The 22,087-nt window shown below is 39.2% G+C and overlaps 2 protein-coding genes across 6 annotated transcripts in view; one reads left to right on the plus strand and one right to left on the minus strand.

Moving 5' to 3' along the window:
• Positions 1-6,798, minus strand: part of LOC116736808 (sushi domain-containing protein 3) — a 41,800-nt gene extending 35,002 nt beyond the window's left edge. The window contains exon 1 of one of the 4 annotated variants that reach the window (XM_032589594.1): positions 6,725-6,798. The gene's annotated coding sequence lies outside the window, so the exon portion shown is untranslated. Of the gene's footprint in view, positions 1-6,127; positions 6,239-6,724 lie in introns of those variants that run through there. The other 3 variants (XM_032589596.1, XM_032589595.1, XM_032589593.1) reach the window with 3 other exon arrangements.
• slc13a4 (solute carrier family 13 member 4) overlaps positions 1-22,087 on the plus strand; it is a 34,460-nt gene that overhangs the window by 2,146 nt on the left and 10,227 nt on the right. The window contains exons 1-6 of one of the 2 annotated variants that reach the window (XM_032589571.1): positions 6,209-6,331; positions 16,031-16,159; positions 19,182-19,318; positions 19,978-20,153; positions 20,865-20,928; positions 21,863-21,902. In XM_032589571.1, coding sequence (XP_032445462.1) covers positions 6,209-6,331; positions 16,031-16,159; positions 19,182-19,318; positions 19,978-20,153; positions 20,865-20,928; positions 21,863-21,902 — 669 coding nt within the window. Of the gene's footprint in view, positions 1-6,208; positions 6,332-16,030; positions 16,160-19,181; positions 19,319-19,977; positions 20,154-20,864; positions 20,929-21,862; positions 21,903-22,087 lie in introns of those variants that run through there. The other variant, XM_032589573.1, reaches the window with a different exon arrangement.

A 22,087-nucleotide genomic window follows, 5' to 3' on the forward strand; every position in this document is an offset into this window, starting at 1 on the left:
TAGATTCGTATGTGAAGGATTAAACCAGCACAAAGAGTCAGCGAGGTAAAATTACTCATATTGAATTGAATATCTTAGGGGTCACACTTCTGACAGCAAAACGCCCGAAGTGATCAGAGATTTTACCCCCAACAACAGTTTTAATCAAGAGACTACCCCGCCCAAATCGTCACACAATAACCTTTCCCCAAGAACCTGTTCAGCTCTTCCCTCTTCAGCTGCAGGTGCAAGGTCTGTTTTCCTGAGCTGACGCACAAACTAACCCACTGCTTGGAGGAACTAACCTTCCTCCCGGATTCACAGACATCCCTGTCCTGTCCAAGTTCTAAAATGATTCATGATTAATGCATTTTATTTTTTACACCACAAAATCCTACTTTCTAAACAGAAATGTGTAGGCTTCTATGGATTTAAGGGATACACAATACATCGGTATCGGCCGATGTTGATCATTATTTTTATTGGTATTGGTCCGATAAGTAAAATTGGGTCAATGGGAACAACAGTTGTTATTGTTGCTGTTTGTGTTTCAGGGATTTTTACACAGTGTCCAAAGTGTTGGGGGGGAAAATAAAGAATATATTTGATATCTGGAAATATCGTCTATCAGTGCATCCCTCATGGATAGAATAATTCTACACACCTTTGTTTAAACGTCAAGTACAAACATCAATGTAAATCAGAAATAAGTCGTGGAACGAAGAGAAGCTCATAAAGTGTAACGTTAACAGCTGGTCTGCATTTTGTTTCTGTAGAAATGGAGTTAATATTTCAAATGCGATGCCGAAGTTTTGGCATTCACCTTGAGAAAAACAGCTTTAAAAATAAAATAAAATAAAAATCAAAGACCAGATGTATTTCCAAGTGAAACACTCACTTTCAGAACAATTCATGTCAAATCATGTTCTGCACTCAAAACGTCAGACAGTCTTCTGATCTTACTGACCAGGCGAAGAAACACACTCAATCTGTCATGATGAGCAGTAAAGCGATAAGTTTGCACAGAGGAGCCAGAATGACTAATATCAGCAGTTTATCTGCCTGGATGTTCACAACAGCAATCTGCCGCTCTGACAATATCAGCCTAAACCTCTGTGTGACATCTTAGAACCTGCTGAATACCGTTACATAATCCAAAAAGCCACTGACTGCACTGCATATGCTCATGTGTTTGATATTCTGCTAATCTGTCTGCAAGCTTCTTTCTGCCTGTGTTTATAAAGAAAGTGAAGGATTTGAGGTAGATCTGGCTTTCGTTTTGTTGCTAAGGCTCAATAAACTAAATTAAATGTGTATTTTGATTTCTTGTTGAATCAGTACTGACATAACTTATAAAACCGAATAAAAAGGACATGGTCACTTACTAGCAGAATAAGTTTCTTTGAGACAGTAATAAGTTTTTTGTTTTGAAACAAAAAAAACGATATACTTTTATTGTATTAAATGCCTTTTTATTTATTTATTGTCTTTTACTAGTATGGAAATGCAACTTTTCTAATCTCTGGGCAAAGAGTAGTCATCTCTTGGAGTATTCAAACCTTTGCCATTCGTATTAGCATTAAGTAGTATGCTAGCTCTTCTTTAAAACTAAGGAGAGATATTTGTTCTTTATTTCGTCTATGACACTGCAATGTTCAAATCCAACGTTCAATTTCATTTGAACTTAATATAAAAAAAAAGAAATCCTGTCTGCTAATTTTCCCCAGAAAAGCGCTTTTCTTTGCAGACGATCACCTTCGATTCTACTTAATGAAAATCAGAAAAGTATAGTTTTGACAATAAGTCAAAAATATTTACACACGTTTGAATTTGGAAAGCAGTTCCAAGTGGAGACAGAATAGAGAACTGAAAGTGATGCCTCGTAAGGTTACCTTATTTCAAAGTAAACCTGGAATATGACTTTGGGTACAACTGAGCTACATCAACACCTTTCTCGATTTACTCAGTGCTCCAGTGAACTGGCAGAAAATCAAGTGTATTAAATGGATAAAATGTGGAAAACAATGCATTTCTGAGTTTACTTTCAAAGTCTTTTCTGGTGAGATTTAAGCCAACTGTCCTTTTAAAGACATGTTCTTGATTTTGGGGTGATGGAAAAATGTTTGGCTGCACAGTTTGTTCTCACAAACATCAGACGTTTTCTAATGTCAAAATTGACGTCTTAAGACTTTCCAAGATGGGAAATAGTCTCAGTGGACTCCCTCACATCCCCATGTTAAGTTTCACTAACATTCAGTGAAACAATATTGTGATATACTTCTTCACTAATTTATAAAAGGTGGTCAAGACAGGACTTTCTCTGTCTCTGGGACAGACTGGACAATGACACAAATCCTAAAAGCTGTCGCCTGGTGAGTCCAGGTCTATTTGGTTCCACAGTGATTGGAACATTAGGGCCAAGAAGACTGCTAGGTGAAAAAATTCACCCATGAGGACGATTCGGCACTGCTAAACCTAGTACAGGTCAAGGTTCATTCAATGTGATGAATGTCCACGTTGTTCCACCAATAGATTTCTTTCTGCCTTGGTAGTGAAAACATTTTCTGAGATAATAATCCTAGGATTAATCATGTGTTAAATTGTGAAGAGCGGTTGAATCTTTGGGATTAATGCGAGAAAAGTTGAGTCATTTCCAGCTTCATCTCGATTCCATGCCTCGATCGAGACTTCCTTGCTCAAATCTGCCTCAACGTCAGGTCAAACCAAGTCCACCCATTACTCTCACTAAACCTTTAATTACAGGAACATTAAGGAGATCTCAGGGTCTTGCTGCTTCACAGCTGGGGTCTGTAGACAGGGGAAAAAAATTTCCTTTGATTGAATACAGCCTTAAAAACTTGCTTTCTGCACACCGCCTGGGTCTAAAGCGGCTGACTGCGACTCCCGCTGTGACAAAGCCTCAGGATGATGAGGTCAGGATGATGGAAAGGATTGGAAGGCCAGCGGGTAGTGGCCTGATGCAAATCAGAGGAGCTCCTGGGAAAGCATCCTCAGCAAGAAAATACCACATTAGGTGTTCTTGAGAGCTGTTTGTTGATCGCAAACGTAATAAAAGACATGCTGTCCCAACGGTCGATCGATGCATTGGAGATCTCTCTTCAGAAATGCTTGTGAAGAGACAAGTGTGATGGAGAAATGGAAGAAGATTTTAGAACCAGAGGCTGCTGTTGTAGTCTCTAACATCTTGAATACCAAACACAGAACTGTCTGTTAATCGGCCGTCTGAGGATTTGGGTGAAGATCCTGGCTTTGAGTGACTCCATGCAGCTTTGACACTGATTTGGAAGGCAATCAGCTGCATCAGATTAGACCTAGACAGCCAGACGTGGGGTAACACATGTAGAGGAAGGCGGGGGACTTTTCTAACCTCTCCACTTGTTCCTTTCTAGACTAAGAAGTCTCCTCAGCCCAGGAGGTAAATCACTTCTGACAGTCTCGGATTCAGGAGAGGCTTGAGACGAGGAATGCCACATCTGTAGTTCCATTCCTCGTCTCTAGATGTGAATCTCTTGAATGGATTTTTCTTGTGGTTGTTGTGGTTGTCCCTGTTGCTGATACACACCTTTTCCTTCCACTCAACGTTAAACCTTTTTCACACTATTCTACTTGTCTGAGATGTTGTATTGTGGGTTTTCATTTTCTACAAGCCATAATCAACAAAATTATACAGAATAAAGGCTTGAAATATTTCACTAGAGTTGAAATAAATCTGTATAATAAAATATTTTTACTGCCTGAAATACTAAGCGTTTTTGTGATATTCTATTGGCGTCTTTTGCTTTAGTTATTTGAAATGTAACCTGTAACACACAAACCTAAAAGTTCAGAAACAAATGTCTAATCGTTTGTAGAAAGAAATAAACTTGGGATGACTTTTTGAATATTCATATTCCTGTCTTTCTCTCCATATTTTTAGAAGTCAAAACTGGAAGTAAAACTCGCTTTCCTAGAGCACCAATAGTCCAGAAGATAAAGAAATAAGTAAATAAATAACAAAGCAAATTTCGTTGAGATGAATTTGATGAAAGTTTTTAACTGCCAGCAGGAACATTAGACTGGGAAGTTGTCTGGAAAAAAACGTACCTTCCTGCACTGACGCTGTTTATCCACCAGAGAGCAGTACTGTTCCACTGGATACAATCCTGCATTTTGAGGCGAGATTTCTCTCTGGTTTTGGAGAACAGGTTAGAATAGATTTTCTGCTCCCGTGGTTGGATATTATGTGTGTTTTTCCTTATTTTTAAAGATGTGTTATTGTTGCCATTAGGGATTCATCTGCTAATGGCAGACGAATTCTGCCATTAGCAGATTAGCTTTGGAGGTTTTCTGTTCCAAAGCAACAGAAAACTTATCAATCGATCAAATCAAAATAGAACAAACTCAGCATTTATCTCCATTCATTTTCCCATCCACTCTGACTGCTTCCTTTGCTCTGCTGCCTGGGTCAGACTTTATAAAGGGCTGACAGGGCGCTAGCCCAGGGCGGCAATTTTACGGGGCGCAACTAAAGATTTTTATTTTCCGTTTTTTTCCTTGAATGTGTATTTCACAAATATTGTACTGTACAATAAAATGCCAAATCATGTGAGTTGTATTAATTTAGGATTGTTATGAATTTAGCAATATTTATTAAAAATATTTGAAAATTGTGAAGTTATACAACACAGAGTTATTGGTATCGGGGACGAATTAAACCTACAATGCATCACTTCATACCTGCTGATGTATGTAGTTTCATTTTTTATTAAATCTTAAAAAAAAAATAAAAAATCCAATGTCATGTAATAAAAATGATTACATATGTGACTGGAGCCCACATTCTTTAAATGTGGGCTCTTGATGTCACCATTGAATGTGAAAACACTGAACTTATTTCTGATTGTTAGTCCAAATGTTTTTCAATAAAATAACTGTATAAAATGTATTTTGACCATCCGTCAAACACAGATGCCACCGTATAACTGAGGTATTCTGCGACAAAACAGCATCAAATCTTAAATGTAGCTGCATTTTCGTTCTAAGGAAGAATTTATTTCAGTTCTCTGCCTCCAGGCTGAAAGTTTGTAATCTTCGGCGTTTGCTTTGTCTGAATAACTTCTCAGATTTCTTGGACTATCTATATCGTAATCAAAGATCTTTTTTTTGCCCAACGTACAAAAAACTTCAACAAGTCCCTTCTTTGCTAAAACTGTCAACACATCTCACAATCTGACGAACTTCTCAGTTCTGCAGCAGAGCTTAAAGCCACTTTGAACTTCAAATATAAATCATTCAAACAAACTTAACTTGTAAAAATACAACAATCTTGGTCAGTGGTGTCCAAACCTCTTCAACTGCAAGTTAAAATCATGTATCTTTGAAAATGCAAAAAATAATTTTGGTATAAATTCATTTTGCCTGCCCAGCAATAAATGTGACATGTAATATTTTATGAAAAAAAGTAAAAAACAACAAATTATTATAAGTGAGGGGGGGGGGGGGGCAATATAAGATATAGTTGGTTTAGTAACTATTTTAAACTAAGTTTTTTGTTCTTATATTTTGTTGGTTATTCAAATGTTTTTAGATTCCTCTTAGCAACAAAAACAAGAACGTTCTTTTTTTTTTTTTTTAATCTTGCTGTATTTAGCAAAGTTTAATAAGTGGATCTTAATAAGTGGAGTAAAAAGTCACAATGTTATAACAATATTAAAATGAAAGAGGAAAAAAAACACGTGTTATACCTAACATTTTCCCTTTAAGTTATAATTGTAAAAAAAAAAAACATGTTAATGTAATCCTAAAGTAGCGTCCATCTGCATTAGCCTAATTAATCTGGAGATCTTGCACACTGCCTTCATCAAACCTTTCCAGCCACCCTGATTGGTGAGGTCTCAGCCAATGAAGGTGGGGCAACATGGAAGCTAATTAGCATACCTATGCAGCCCGATAAAAACTCCCGCAGCTTCACCTGAGCGCCAGACCCAAGGAAGGAAAGCTGGAGTAACTTGACTGGCCCTCTCCTCTCACCTCACCTCACTGTGGAAACACGCAGGACCAGCCGCTGCCGCTGCCGCCTGGGTTCTTGTGCGTAAATGCGCACAGCCGAACCAGAACTTTGCGCTCCCTCAGGTGGACCCAGGCTCACCTCGTCGGCCGGCTGGTTATTCCCTCACGCCCGGTTTCCCGCCGACCCGTGTCCGCTCCGAGCCAGAGTTCCGGGTGCCCCATGAGGCTGGAGGCCGCAGCCAGGATGGACGTGTTCAGGAAGCTGTGGAGGGCCAGGAAACTGATCGTGGTGGTGTTCATCCCGCTGTCGCTGCTGCCGCTGCCGCTGGTCCACCCCACCAGCGTGAGTACAGCTCGGTGCACCACTTTACCCTCAAAAGCATCCAAACATGTGGGGCTTTTCAAAATAAAAGCGTGCGTTTGCATATCGTCGCCTTCCTAAAATAGTGGCGTAAGGCATTTTGTGCCAAAAGTGTTTATTAATTAACTTTTTTTTTTTTTTTGGCCTAAAACATCTTCTGGAAAGGAAAAAAAAAATGGTGATTTAAATTAGGAAGGTGACCATAAGTGGATGAAGGTTTAATATATACACTGAATGACTGATCAGAATTAGTAACACATGAGAATATTAAAGTTGAGGAATGTAACATGTTGCAAATTCCTGTGGAATTAAGTTTAAGCTGGTTTAGGTTATTAAAAGTCTCAATAAATCCTTAATCTAGGATTTGATAACTACCTGCTGCTGCCTGTGTGTGTTCCTCCTGGTGGCTGGACATGGCTCCACAGTCCTGATGGGAGCTCCGTTTGTGTGGGTGTGTGTGTGTGTGTGTGTGAGAGAGAGAGAGAGAGAGAAAGAGAATCAATCAAAAGGCACACTGTCCCTCTGTTTGTCCTGCGCTGTCCCACTCCTCAGCTGATGAGTTTTGTGTGTGTGTGTGTGTGTGTTGAGGGGAGACATCGCCACATGGTGATGAGATGGAGATCAGTTCTGAGCAAAAACTTGAGCTTATTTAGGCAAATATTTGCCTTTTCTTCTTTTTAAATAAAGAAGAATTCTTGTTAAAAATTCCTGACAGATTTTCAGACTTTGTTCTGGTTTGGTTAAAAATGGGTCGATTCAGTAAGGAGTTCTGACTGATGCTGACTCCTACTGCAGACCGTTTGGAACAGAAAAACTCCTCGCTGTCATGAAAGTCGTTTATCTGAAACGATGAGAAATTCAATCAAAGGGAATTTCTGATAACATTAACCAGCTTCCAGAGTTTAGACAAACTTTTCCATACATTACTGCACTGTGTTAGAACTGGGCTGTGTTATTGGATTTGAACTGGACTTTGTTGAGGAAATGTTGTATGTAACTCTGGGTCTTTTATATGTAGATCTGATGTTGATGCTTATAAAAGACAGTTATTTAATCTATCTGTTAGAAATGGCCTTTATTGTTCCACAGAAGAGAAACTCAAGAGATTTTATGACAAAAATGACAAATATGTTTTCCTGAAAACATAGTCAAGAATTTCTTTATTTCAAAATAGATTTGTTGGTGATTTCTTTTTCAGCAACAAAAGCATCCATCTATCCATCCATCCATCCATACATACATCCAGCCATCCATCCATCCATCCATCCACATCCATCCATCCATCCACATCCATCCATCCATCCATCCACATCCATCCATCCATCCATCCATCCATCCACATCCATCCATCCATCCATCCATCCATCCAATAGAAAGCAATTATTTCATCATGTACTTTTGAGCAGGACATAAATAAATATACATTTATATATGCGATTAAAATTTAAATTAATTTCCATGACTATTTTATTGAATTGTAATTTAGGAACTTTAAGAATATTTTGCGCAACTATATTTCCAATTTTCTTCAAATGATCACGTCACCGCCGGCTGTCCATGACGGAGTTCATGTCAAACCGGTTTTAATTAGAACAACTTAAAGTCCAAGTATGGAGTAAATCTGAATTAATAGAAGAGCAGGAACGGGAAGGTGAACTGAAAAAAATCTTAAAATGCACAAAGGATTGTCACAGTTTGTGGTGATCATGATGCACATTCGGTTGTAGGGTTGATATATTTCGGCTTTCATGCTGTAGTTCAGCCAGTTATGCGGATCCAGATGCAGTTGCATAAAAAAAAAACCTTACTGGAAGTAAACCAACAGCTGCATTAAGTTAGCATAGTTATTGCAGATACTGCATTTTACATAAAATATGACTTTATATTTCTGTATGAAATTTATTTTACTTATCTTGCTGCACAGATGATCTAAAATGAAGTCAAGGCAAACTATCTAGATTAAAAAGAAAATGTTGCCATGGCGACAACGACTGGGTTTGACTACGTTTTCAGTTGTTTGTCTTCTCGCCTTGTCCGGATGGGTCATGCCCCCCAAATATTTTCTGGCTTTTTGGTTTAAAATGTTAGAACTCTGTCGTAATAATTACACGTAAAGTTCACTGTTTAAAAAAACAAACAAACAAAAAAAATAACTGCTCATCACTTCCTGCTGCTCAAACTGAAAAAAATGTCAAAATAATCTGCCAAAGCACTGAGCATGTGGTCAAACATGTTTCCAGGTTTTTTGTCTTTGAAATAATTTGGCATAAATAGCATCTATGGCTGGTTATGAAGAATCACGATGTCACTCAGTGACTAACAGAAACCTTTGCAGATTTTTATTCCCTTCTTCTCATCCACTGTCTGCAGGGTTTTACCCCAGAAAACCTGCTAAGCCCGGTGGTTATGGTCAAGTGAAGCCTGGTGGCCCTCCAGGCTTAGAATACACCGAGGGAAACCCTGGACTCTGCATGTTCCGTGTTGGTCGTGTTTTACACAGCTGCCTGCTGGTGTTGCATGTTTGGAGTCTTTCCCATTTTGAAGAGTGTAGTAGCTCTAATTAAATTAGAGAGTAAAGCAACATTTGAAAATATGGTTTATCAATAATTTTAAGGGACTGCTGAAGTTAAAAACTGTTTCTTCTTAACATAAGATTTTTCTCCCCTCGTTAGATGAAAGTACTCTTTTTTTTTTTCTTTTTTTTTTTTACAGTGAGATTCTGCTGGTGAGAGTAGATGAGTCCACATTAAGGCTTTGTACAGTTTAAGGGGTCTACTATACTGTACAGCAGGTGTCCTGGTTGTCGAACTTTATTGCCCAACGTCCATGTTGTTACGTCAGCGGCGTTGGATGCTTGGCTCGAGTGACGGCTGCAGGATGTGGCCATTAAAGCACAAAGTTGAAAAAAACCCCAACAACTTCATGACAAAGGGGGCTGGGGGAGAAACAATCCGCGCAATTAAGTTACATAATCAACCCACCTCCATGCTGGATTTTGGCCCCCACATGGCTTCGTTACGACAGCGGGGACCTCAGACTGCGTCAGGAATGCGACAGTGGTTCAGAACGATCCTTCCTCTGTGTGTGTGTGTGTGTTTGGAGTGGTACTGTGTCCAGCTGCAGAAGAACAGAACATCTGTAGGATGCAGACAGGGCAGGTCAAAGAGACACAGAATCAAAGAACAAGCACTTGATGCTCGATTTTTGTGTCATCAGATGTTAGACATTAGTTGTGGCCTGCTTAACTTTAATGTAATCCTATATTTAAAGTTAAATAAATATAGGGATGATGTATATTTCTCATAGAATAGGATGATTCTATGAGAAATAGAATCATCCTATTCTATACCAATAATTCTCAACACATTATTGGTGTTGAGAAAATGACTCGAAACAAGACTTTTAGCAGAATTTTTTTTAAAACAAAGTCCAATTTATTTTATTTTATTTATTTTTTTGTTTTCATAAATAAGTTCTGTAAATCCCAAACCTTTTTTTAAGGCTTTGTTATTAGTGTAAAAATAATGCAGTACAGGCTTCACCACTCTAAATGTTGCAATTCGTGGGTTTGTACAACCTGACTGGTCCAAATGCCAACACGGCATTGCTAACATTCCATTTTCTGAAACATACAAATGAGATGTTATAGATTTCAAATTGTTGTTTTACTTTTCTGTTTTCACTGTAGAATAAACCCATTCGAGCATGGTCTAAGTATTTCGGGTTGTAAAGCGAAACAGAACAAATTCAGTCCATTTTAAAAACGGCAACTTCGGCGTTTGTAGCTTCTAACGTTAGCCGTTGCAGTATCGTCACAGTTTTTATATATCATTCCTGTCTTTTCTGCCATTCTGTCACTTACTCTTTTAAATAATAGTTTTGCATGATCAAAAACTCTGCCACACAAACCATTTTAAAAGCAGTAGAGTCTTCTCCAACGCCTTTTCAAGCCGAGCGAGGTTGGCTAACCTAGCCTAGCCGTCGCCTTCCTGCTCAGTTCCGCTCGGTTCTCATCTCTCTTTAGCGCTCCATCGGGGATTTCTCCGGCTAAATTTCAACCGGGTCAGAAGGATAAGTTGTAAACAGTGATGTCAATTTTTCATGTCGTTTTAGAATTGCAGTCTGCCTGAATAGTGTCGTAGTTTGGTAATGGCAGTGGAGGAAGTGAATGAAGCCATTCAGGCCGCGTCGGCCACGCTTCCAAATACGGAGAAGTCAAATTTGGAGTGAGAGGGATGCTGAAGACATTTTATTGCTGGTAAAGATGTCTTCACCCTCCTCCCCACAGTGTGGCTTACAGCACACACCAATTCCAGTGAGCCTCATTAAGCTAGCGCATTGAAATCGTTTAAAACTTCATGGTCCTCGTTTTGCGTTTAAATGTATTTAATTGTCACCTAAATGTTGATATCTGCTCGACACACATGTACAGTACATTCCGCACGAAAAAGCAAATAAGTATTTATGTCCTGCGTGGCTCGTTTCATTTTAGCCCATATTCTGATAGACTCTGGGGGGGCAGTGTATGGCAAATGTAGAACTCTGTGCAACATGTTTAGAAGTTAAAAAAAAGTTAATAAAAAAAAACATAGCTGTTAGTAGTAACACGGTGTGGTGGTCTTTATGGGAAGATGTCTGTCTTTGCGAACTTCCACCAATAGAAGCTGTTTCTCGTCTGCCATGTTTTTCCGCACAGAACCATCCGGGTGTTTGCAAAGTTTCAGAGGTGTGCGGTGTGGTCAGCATAAATCAGGTTTAATAGTACTGTAAAAAAATGTCCCACAAATTTCATAATGGCAAATTCTTTTAAAAAAGAGGAAAATATGTATATGTTTGTTTTTTTAAAATCCAGAATGGTGTTGATTCCCTAAATTAGGGTCTTCAGTTTGGTGTAGCACCAGGAAAGCATTTGTGTGGATTATTGGCATGTCTGCGCTCTCTGTGCTTTCTCAAGTCTAGGACTAAAAATGTGAAAATATCAGACTGGATGGCTCCAGTATTTCATTAAACAAAGGAAGCTACCCTGATGTAGTATAACCTCCACTACTTTTCATCTCAAAAGTCCAGTCTCAGTGATATCTTAAGTGTTTGGCCTTTCAACGTGAGCTTGCCTGCTATCTTTTGTCAGGCGTCTTCTTATCTGGTTTCGCACGCAGACTGAAACAGTGTATCCTCGATTTCATCACTCGCAGGCCTTTAAACCAATGTGTGTTTTCCTTTGTTCCTATTTCCTCATCAGCCGACTGTCATCCAGTTGGCTGATGAGATAATCAATGGGATGTTCACATGGGAATAGTTTGGTTTGATGTAGTTTTCGGAGAACACCCTCCACCCTTTTCAAGGTTATAGGCTGCATTCCAAAAAAACAGTTTTTGTTAGCAGGGAAACCATTTATAGCTACTTTCTGTCTGCCGTGTTGAAAAGTGTGTTCAACGTGAGGAAGCTAGAGGATTTCATGGAAGATGAAATCTCGTCTCGTCTTTGAAATACATCCCTATTGATGCTCTTCCTTTTTGAAAAGGACATGTATATCGGGATCAGAGTTGTGGAATTTTAAGCTACAAATCATGTCCTGTCTGAAAAGTTTGCTTTAAGGAAAATTGTATTGATAAATTTATCTTTTTATCTTCGTAGGACTAAGAATTTTAAGCTGAAAGCGACTTTCTATTCATTAACCTGTATCTAACCTTTGCTGTAATCAGACTTTATACTGAGATGTGTCAGGACACTAAAGCAGATCAACTAAATGATAATAGAAGATCGTAGATCAGTAATCGGGGCCAATAATCAATTATCAGTGACTGCTAATCAACCTCCTGTGTCTGTTTCCATTTTCTATGTGTTTTTGTGTGTGTGTGGCATCTTTCCTTTCCTCTTTGAACATTTCTTCCTGATTCACGTGTCAAGACTCGGAACAAAAGAGAGGAGCGCTGCCAAAAACAAAGTCTTTGTAAGTCTGGGCTGCTTTTAAAAGCGATTTACAGTTTAGTTGCACATTTGCGCGCGAGGACGCTTCTGAGCTCCAAATCTCCTTGTTTTGTTTTCAGCTAATTTTTCTTCTAACGCCCGGAGATCACCTGAGCTCTTTTAAGGCTAAAAATCGACAGGAGAGATTTTAGATTCCTGAACTCTGCAGATGGCTCGGAGATAGATCGATAATCATTTTGTCAGAATATTTCTTAGGTTGACCACATTTGCAGTCCTGGTTGATATTTGTGAAGAGGAACAACATAATATACATTTTTAGCAATAAAATCTGAAAAGTGTGGCGTTTGTTTGTGTTTAGCCCCTTTATTGTAATAAAGGGGCTAAACTACAGTGTAAAAAAAAAACAGAAAAAAAGTTGTTTTTTAGGGTTGGAAACAAGTTTATGACACTTTTTAGCTGTTTGTTTCTTAAAACCATGTTCCATTTTCCTTCCAGTTTGTAACCACATGGCACTCTAGAACCTAAAATCCTAATAAAATGCTTTTAAGTGTGTCAGTAAGAAATGTGAAGGGATGTGAATAAGTATGGATTTGGTTTCAGACGATCTTTTAGAAATTAAAAATGTTGTGAACTGTAACGATGTTTTTTAAAAATGTATTTAGCGTATAAATGAATGAAGCGAAGAACGGCGAAAGAAACCGCCGCCCGACTTTGGCTAATTTCCCAAACATTAACGGTCAGATTACAGCCATTTTTAACAGCTAATCGGGCTTACCAGATGTTTTTAACACTTTTCATAATTACTTAAAAAGAACAGAACTCTCTGATAATGGGTGGTTGTTGAAAAGCTCCCTGAAATCTCAGAACAAGCTCACATTATCCTAATCCTTGATGGTGGTGACGGTTAAAGCTAAGTCTTTGCGGGGCTAATGCCGCCTGCGGAAGCACACTGTGTCACCGCGCCGCCCGGCTCAGAGAAAGTTTGAAGTGAAACACGAGGAAATCTAAAGGAAGTCAGACCGACTGCAGCCCTGGTTATGGTGGGTTTTGAAAATGCTGTAAAGGAAGTGGCTGTTTGCCATCTGGACGGTCGGTTGGAGCCCTACAGTCGGTCAGGCGTGTAAAAATGTTTTGGATGTAAGAGTGATTGATGCTTCCTTTGCAGTCTGAATGTCTGGAATTTGAGTTTATTATTTTCTAGATCTAGAACATGAAAATAAATAAAGCAAAGTGTGGAAAGAGAGCTTAGTGCATGAAAATTAAATTTTTTAAAACTTTATTTCAATACCCTTTGTCTAAGAGTTATGTTCCTTCCTTATCTACTTTCCATGAGTCTTTCCTCCTTCCTTTTGTCCTTTAGTATACAAGTTACTTCTTTGTGCTCTTCCTCCAGTTCTCTCTTCCTTACTTCTTTCCGTCATTCCTTCCTTTCTTTCTGGTCCTTCTTCTCCTTCCTAAGTTGTTTAAAATCTTCCTGGTCCTTCATTTTTTTTTGTCCTTTTTTGATTTCTTTCCACTTTTATTGTCTTTCCTTTCTACCTCCATCTTTTTTATTTCTTCCTTTTGCCATTTTTTCACCTTGTGGTCTTTCTACCTGTCTTTCCTCAAAGTTTTATGTTTTGCTTTGAGGTTGTTGTTGTTTTTTTTAGTCCATTTACATTTTTCAGTTAGGTGTTTATAGAAGTTGGTTATGTAGCACCAGAACAGCCTAAATAGTGAAGCAGACCTTGCAGGATGGTGTTCACCAGGGAACATGGTTGGGAAACAATATCTTAGTACCGTCTGTGAATTTGTCTGTGACTGAAGGGAACTGCTGTGCATTCGCTTTGTTCCACTTCAGGTCCCTTAACAGAGGCCTGAAACTTTCTGCGTAGTATCGTTGGACTGTAGCCTTCTGGACAGAGAGCTCAGAGGTCACTCCTGGGTTCTGCTGATGCCATTCTCCCAGTTTGGGCTCCACTGACTCTCTAACTAATATTTCCACACAGAGTCTTTGATATTCTCAAGCTTCTCATGTACCTTGTTTATGATGATGTCTTTGCTTTGGATCACTATGTCTACCATTACTACCCTCTTTAAATCGGGCACTCCCTCAACACCCAATAGATTATTGCTTTGATCAGGAAGTCTTAGCCACTCCCATTCTCAGCCACTCATGGTGAAGTCCACAACTTTCACTGTGGCGGCTCCAGCCGATGCTCATGCAGGTCTGGTCCTCCTTTCCAGCCATCTGGTTATGAAGTTCCCTTGACCCTTTGTCTGACAGCACCTTACTTATCCTGCTTTTATGTCCTGGATTGTCTCAGTTGCGTCTTTGTGTGGTCTGGATTTGTGGGCTTACTGGTGTGGTAGATTTTGATCTCTGTTCTGTGCCGAGTCTTTGTAAGCTGGACAGGCAGATCTTGTCATTGTCAGCAATGTGCCATAAAAGGCATATCTTCACTAACAGTTGCTCTCAGACATCTTCCTGCAGTACATTAGTTCATTACCATCTCTTTTTGTGTACTCTGGGATCTTTGTACTTGATGGAGGCTGAGACACTCGTCAGTTCCTAACTACAGTCTTGGGGTGCTAGACGTAGGGTCAAACCCTATAGGCATTGGAGGCTTTATTGTCTTGATGTCAGTGACTCAATTCTTCTAGCTTGACCTGGCTGTTACGCTGCCAGGGTCTCTCATGATAGACGTCTTTGATGGGTTTTGGCTACCTGTCTTACTGCCGCACTGCCCCAGGGCAGCTATGACTACTGCCCAGTAGCTCACCACCATCAGCATGAATGTGTGAATGACTGTACAGTGACATGCTTTGGGGTCCTCTAGGCTTGATAAAGCACTGTGTGAGTACAGGCCAGTTACCATTTACTCTGTAGGTACTTGGTTGTAGAAAATCTCTTAGTGAGGTTTGCCCTTAGCGTTCCAAGGCTGTATGTATTAAAGACCTGTAGTGTTGGAAAGGACAGGAACTGAAGCTTGGCGATGATCAAGGAACAACAGCAGATAATTCTTGCCAATTGGTGCATCCCAAAGCGAACCCAGACCATAACGAGTCTACTACCATGCTTCTGTATGTTACAGATTGGAAATATCACTTGGAAATATCTTTTTTTGATCCTCACCTAACATGTTGAGCATTAGCGTGATTTATACCTAGATTTCTGAACTGAACTTTTCAAAAGTTGTCTTGTTCCTAACAGGTGATTTATGCTGTGATTTCTTTCGGAGTCAGTGCTTAGAGAAGGTGTAAGATTGAAACTGGTCTGGACATGCCCCACGCCTGAGTCCGGTAGCTAATTCCTCCTCCCCTGAGTTTATTAATTTAAGATTAACTGACCCACATCAAGATATTAGACTCAATGCTTCTCTTACATAAAACTTCAAGCTTCCAAAGCATGTGACTGCCCATGTTTAACACTAAATATAGCATTTACTTCAGATGTTATTATTTATTTAATGAATAACAACTGTCTTCTGCAAGATCGATGGGAGTAATTAGTAATCCTGACGTCTTAAAAATATGAGACTTGGAGTCAGTTTTTAGGGCTGAAGAGCCTGCTAACATCCATGCTAATGTTTCAACCAAGTGCTAGCCTATGAGAAGCCTGCATGTTGGCATCTGTAATATTAGAATGAAATAATTTTAAATAATCTACAGCTTGGATGAGGAACTCTGATTTCTCCACTCTTATTGCTTAACATTACAATAACTGCTGTTTCTACATTCTACGGATCTAATGGATTGTTTTCTGGTTCACAGGAAGCTTGCTGTGCGTATGTGTTGATGGTGACAGCAGTCTACTGGGTGTCGGAGGCCGTCCCCCTGGGGGCCGCTGCCCTGGTCCCGGCATTCCTCTATCCTCTCTTTGGCGTTCTCAAGTCCAGCGAGGTGAGGCTAAAGATCCCCCCCACACACACACACACACACACACACACACCCCCACACCCACACGCACACACACACACACACACACACACACACACACAACCAGCTGGAGCTTCTTTTCTCTCAGGCTTTTGTGGAAAAGAAAATGTCAACCCTCAGTCTTCCAGAGCTCTCAGTTCTTAATATTCAGCTTAATACATAAGTTCACACAATGAGTTTTTTGGCAGATATTTCCATTGTGGGCGGGCCAGTAAAACCGCAGGCTGGCGTGACGGGGGGGGGGGGGGGGGGGGAAGAAAGGAAGGAAGGAAACTGACACTAGGATGGAAGAAGGGACTTCAGGAAGAAAGATAGGACACAAGGAAGGAAGAACACGACCAACGTCACTAGAAATGAAGGAACCACACTTTGAAGGACTGAAGCACTTTATGAAGAACTCTAGGTAGAAAGGGCTTTAGGAAGGAAGGAAAGACAATATGAAGGACACTAGAAAGCAAGGAAGAACACTAGGAAGGAGGAAAGGAAGGACGCTAAGGGAGAAGGAAAGAAGAGCACTTCCTTCTTTTACTGCCTATTTTACTAGGCAGTTAAATATATAGTTGACTTCCTGAAGAAGAGAATTTGGGAAGGAAGGAAAGGCAATATGAAAGACACTAGGAGGAAAGGAGTGACTTTAGGAAGTGAAGAACTCTAGGAAGCATGTAAGAAGAATAGGAGGGAAGGTAGGACACTAGGAAGGAAGGATGGACACTAGGAAGAGAGTTAAGACACTTGAACGGAAGAGAGGTATCACACAATTAAGAAATTAATTGATTTGATATGAATGTGCAGCTGTTTGGTTTTTCCAGTGTTCTTAATGAAACCAGATCAGAAAGAATTTTGGTGAAAGGTTTTTTTATGTTCCAACAATTCAGTGCAATTACATGCACTGAATTTTCATATTTATCTATCTGACTTAGAGTCAGTCTATCTATCTATCTATCTATCTATCTATCTATCTATCTATCTATCTATCTATCTATCTATCTATCTATCTATCTATCTATCTATCTATCTATCTATCTATCTATCTATCTATCTATCTATCTATCTATCTAACTAACTAACTAACTAACTAACTAACCTACCTTAGTTACATAAACACGGGACAAATAGTGAAAGATGATCATGTTAGTTGTTCTCATACCAACTTTCCTTTGCTCTTCACGATCCTCATTAGCCGAACATAAACTTTGATCCGAACGCCTCGTGTGGCCGGGCTGGCTCTTGTCCAGGCGGTGAAGAATCTGCAACACTGTAATCTCTTTCAAGTATTTTCTAAAAATACGCCAGCAGAGATTTATGCAACATTTCAAGTCTGTTATTGTCCTCTACGTTTGAGCTTTACCTGCTGTTAGCTGCAGCTGATGGGAGTAGCATTAGCGGAAACCTTGACCTCGTTGTTGGAGGTTTCTACGGTTTAGAGAGCCGTATTAAAAGTACAGCGAGAACATGGAGAGAATACATTATAATCCTTTCTGACCTTTTACAATTCTTTTGTTCTGTTTCAATTGGATTCTTGCTTCACTTTTTCAGTGTACATCAGTCCTATTAGTTTAATGCTAATTCAAAATTGGGTAGATTCTCTCTTTTGCCATATTGCAGCCACGTCAATATTAAGCTAACCAGTATACCTGTTAATTTCCCTCTAGCAAGAGGCTGTATATGTTCTTTAAGTTTGTTGTGGCAGCAATATCAGAACGAAGGACTTAAAGATGCTAAAAAACAAAAACAAACAAAAAAAAACAAAGTTATTTCTGATTTGGGTACGACTGTGGAACATCTGGATGAATTTTGTGAAGAATTAAACAACAAAAGTGTTTTCAGTCAGAGGCTTCTTCCATACCGCTGTAATACTGTGTGCTGCAGGAAATCCTTCTTACAATAACATTTAATTCCCCTCTGAGATGAATACAGTCTTTTTGAATTTTATTGAAATTGTGCCAGATTAGTAAAATAAATATGTAAAGTTGCCAGATCCTCTCTGCGAGTACAAGACTCATTCTGCTCTTGATCTGGCCTCAGGTTGATTTATTTTTTGTTTTTGCATTGTTTTTGATTTGTTTGTTTTTTTTGTCCTTTTCTCATCTAGAAACCACTTCATGTTAGTATTTCTAATGGAGTTCTTAGCAGAGCGCTGTTTCACCTCCAACTTTCATAGGATAAAAATCACCATTGTGAAAGCAGAACTTTAGCTTTTTATCTGTATTTCAAGTTATCAGAAACATAAACCAGTTCAGGATGTTTAGTCACACATTTTAAAACCATAAATGTGCCTCCTCAAACACTGTTTTAAGATAGCTAATCAAGAGCAGTTGGTCTTTTTGTCTCCTCACTGTTAACATTCAGCTCTTTAGCTGAGGTAAATACTTTGGCCGCAGGAGTTTTAGTCACATTAAAGTCCTCTGTTCAGTTCAGGTTGGATTAGTCTGTTTTAGATTTTAAAGTAGAATGGATCCAAATTTGTAGAAAAACTGTGAAACAACCAGTTAGCTTGGCGGCAACTAGCTAACTAGTCGCTGCCTAGCTAGCTAGCTATCTAGCTTCGATGCTCAGCCATGTTTTCTTATAGTACTTGCCCTACAAGTACGTTTTTTTTATGCACCTCACATCAAATGCCTCCACTTCAGAGGGGGTGTACCTTGTTTTTTCTTGTTTTTATTTTTTATATTTACATATGCCCTGTGAAGATCGGTGCTACTGGTACCGCTTGTAGTGAACAGAACAGACATGTGATTTGATGCAGCGCGACTGGAGAAAATCCGTCTGGTTTTATTAGGGGAGAGGTTAGACGATGTGCGCTAACACAGCGCCGGGTGCCATGAACACAGTGGGTGGGAAGTGGAGCAGATTAACAAGGACAACAGTAAATTGTAACTGACGACCCCAACAAGGGAGGGAAATGCAATTTTGGGCCATAATTCAGTTTCAATAGTGTCTGTTTTGGGTACTAACATGACTATTCGTTATGTTTGTGTGTGTTTAGGTAGCGGCAGAGTACTGTAAGGACACCACTCTGCTGCTGATGGGAGTCATCTGCCTGGCCGCCTCCATAGAGAAATGGAACCTGCACAAACGCATCGCGCTGCGCATGGTGATGATCGCAGGGGCAAAACCTGGCATGTGAGTAATATACCTTCGATTTTTTAAAGGGGCAGTATTATGTTACATTTTGTTAGCTTTACATCATGTTATAAAGTTGTTCCTTCATCAAAAGTATAACTGAAGTGTTTGCCCTGGGAGATGAAAGGATTTCTCATTCAGCTGTGCAAAACACCTGGTTGGACCTAGCTCCGCCTTCAAGACAACGCTCCTCCTCTGAGCTGCAGTTTCCAAGCTTCCTAGCCTCCGTCTCACAGAGCAACTAGCCAGTAGCAATTAGCAAACACTTGGTGGAACTTCACATCCGCTGAGCTCATTATATGAACTACTTCTCAGTGCAGCACTGGTAAAAATTGTGTTAAAGGGTTAATAGAGGAGTCATGTTGTGATGACTTCCTGAAGGCGGAGCTTCAAAAAGAGCAGGAGTTTTTAAAGAGACAGAGGCCCAATTTCAAGCTGTTAAATAACAAAGTGAAATTGCATTTAAGTCATGTTTGAGTACATAGCGTTTTACAATAACTGAAGGTAGGAAGATGGTTATTTGATTGTGCTATAAAATGCCACAGTGTGGCTGGAAAACACACAATACTGCACCTATAAGTAAAACATTTGGGAAAGTCCCATATGTTCATCTAAATAATAAAAAACAAAACAGGATATGATTTTACCTTGCGGCTCAGGTTGGTGCTGGGCTTCATGTGCTGCACGGTCTTCCTGTCAATGTGGCTCAGCAACACGTCCACCACCGCCATGGTGATGCCCATAGCCGAGGCCGTCCTGCAGCAGCTCATCTGCACCGGCCTGGCCGACTCCCACCACGACTCGGAGACCGGCGACGCTCCAGAGGAGGACAGCGGTGGGTCCACGTTTTTGTTTCCGCATCACTGCGTGTAGCGCAGTGAAACAGTTTTACCCCTGACAAATTTCTTAAGCTTTGACTGATGTTTTAGATCTTCAAGTTCATTTTAATATTTTGCAAAGCTAATCTGAGCGAGTACTGGAATCGCTTTTCAAAAAAATGAGCCCCGTTTAGTCTGCCTTAGTCAAACTCTAGCTCATTTTTCCAGAAGGTCCGGTTCGTTTGCCGAGGTGTGAATGCACAATTGAACTCTGACGCAGATCAAAAACATTAACTCTAGTCTGCTTACAATCGCAGGTCTCAGTTCGGTTAAAGTGAACTGTATTGTGGTTCGAATACATACATGAATGCCAAGTGGACCTGAGACCAAAAGCAGGAAGTGAACTGGACAGTTTCTATGGTTTTCTGATTCTTCACTTCTTGGAGTAAAGTGTTTTGTTTTTTGGGGGGGAAACCGTTTTCTAAAACAACTTTACCCCAATTGACAGCAATTGATGACATCCTCAATTGAAAATGTATCTTTGAATGAAAATAACCCTGGTTATCTTTGTCTGACATTTAATGATGAAACATTGTCACTCAGGTGTGAAGAAAAGCAAATCAGAAGAATTCTTTCAGGACAGGCAAACAGTTTCTTTTTGTTTTTTTGTAGCTGTGTGAAAGTAAACATGATGACCTTTTGATCATTTTTTTTCTGTCATATTGCAGCTGTTTCAACCAAAGAGGAGAACCTGGACAAGAACCAGCTAGAGCTGCTCTATCAAAATGAACAGTATGTGTGCAGAGTCTGGTTTTACATGTTCCTCTCTTCGTCTTTCTTCTTTCGCTTTCAACATCTTTATGCTAATACATTTGAATTTCTACAAGGTTTTATTTAGGTTCAGTTATAGCAAAAATTAATATTGTGTGGTGGATACTAGAGGCTTACAATTTGGATTATTTTTCCTATTTAGATTATTGAAGGTGTACCAATAATGGCTGTAAGCAAAAGTCCCCTTTTGTTTACAGCCAAATTTTCCATCATAATTTATTTATTTTTTATATCTATTTATATTCCTGTTTAAACACATAGATTTACCATATTCTGCTGTGTGTTTGACAATCATACCAAATATTTTTCACAATTACTTTAACAAATAATTCCTGTTACTTTTATAAAATTTCTTTTACAAGACATTTTATCTCTCTAAAGAAGTCAATTTTCTTACCCTTTGTAGACAGAATACTAACATATTATATTATATTATATTATATTATATTATATTATATTATATTATATTATATTATATTATATTATATATTGACTTACTGCATATTTTGGTTCCTATTCTGAAATGTTATTAGTCACTTATTACATCTTTAATGGCGAAATTTACTTTAATCAATATTAGTTTGCTCTCGTCTCATAATTAACTATCGACATGCATTCAAGTCCCCCCCCCCCCCCCCCTCCATGCGTCTTCTCATGTTTAATACGTTGAAACTTGATCCATGTTTAAATGTGAACATAAAAAGAAATTAAATCACATTTCTGTACGTTCGTTCATATTTTATGTGTTTTCCAAACTTTTATTGTCTTCATCATGAAACAGTTCTTAAGTGTGTAGTAAATTTGACAGATTTTTTTTGCATTTGCATCATTTTGTCTTTGCATTTAGTTTGTGAATCTGATTAAGATTTACATTTCTCTTTTTTCTCCTTTCGAGGAACGAACGCTCCAAACAGGATCTCTGTTCCTTCACTGAGGTAAGATACAGTTTGTGCTGAGGTGAAGAGCACTGAAAAAAATGTTTAATAGCTTTTAGACGTTTTTCTTGTATTACAACCACAAACGTAAAAAGCATGTATTTAAATTACTGGCCCAAACAGGAGCGGGCCCAGGGGGTGTGGGGGGCCTCATGCAGAAGTTGATGTGGGGCCCCTCTATCTAT

The sequence above is a fragment of the Xiphophorus hellerii genome, chromosome 17, assembly GCF_003331165.1.
Source record: "Xiphophorus hellerii strain 12219 chromosome 17, Xiphophorus_hellerii-4.1, whole genome shotgun sequence".
In the NCBI taxonomy this organism is placed as follows: domain Eukaryota; kingdom Metazoa; phylum Chordata; class Actinopteri; order Cyprinodontiformes; family Poeciliidae; genus Xiphophorus; species Xiphophorus hellerii.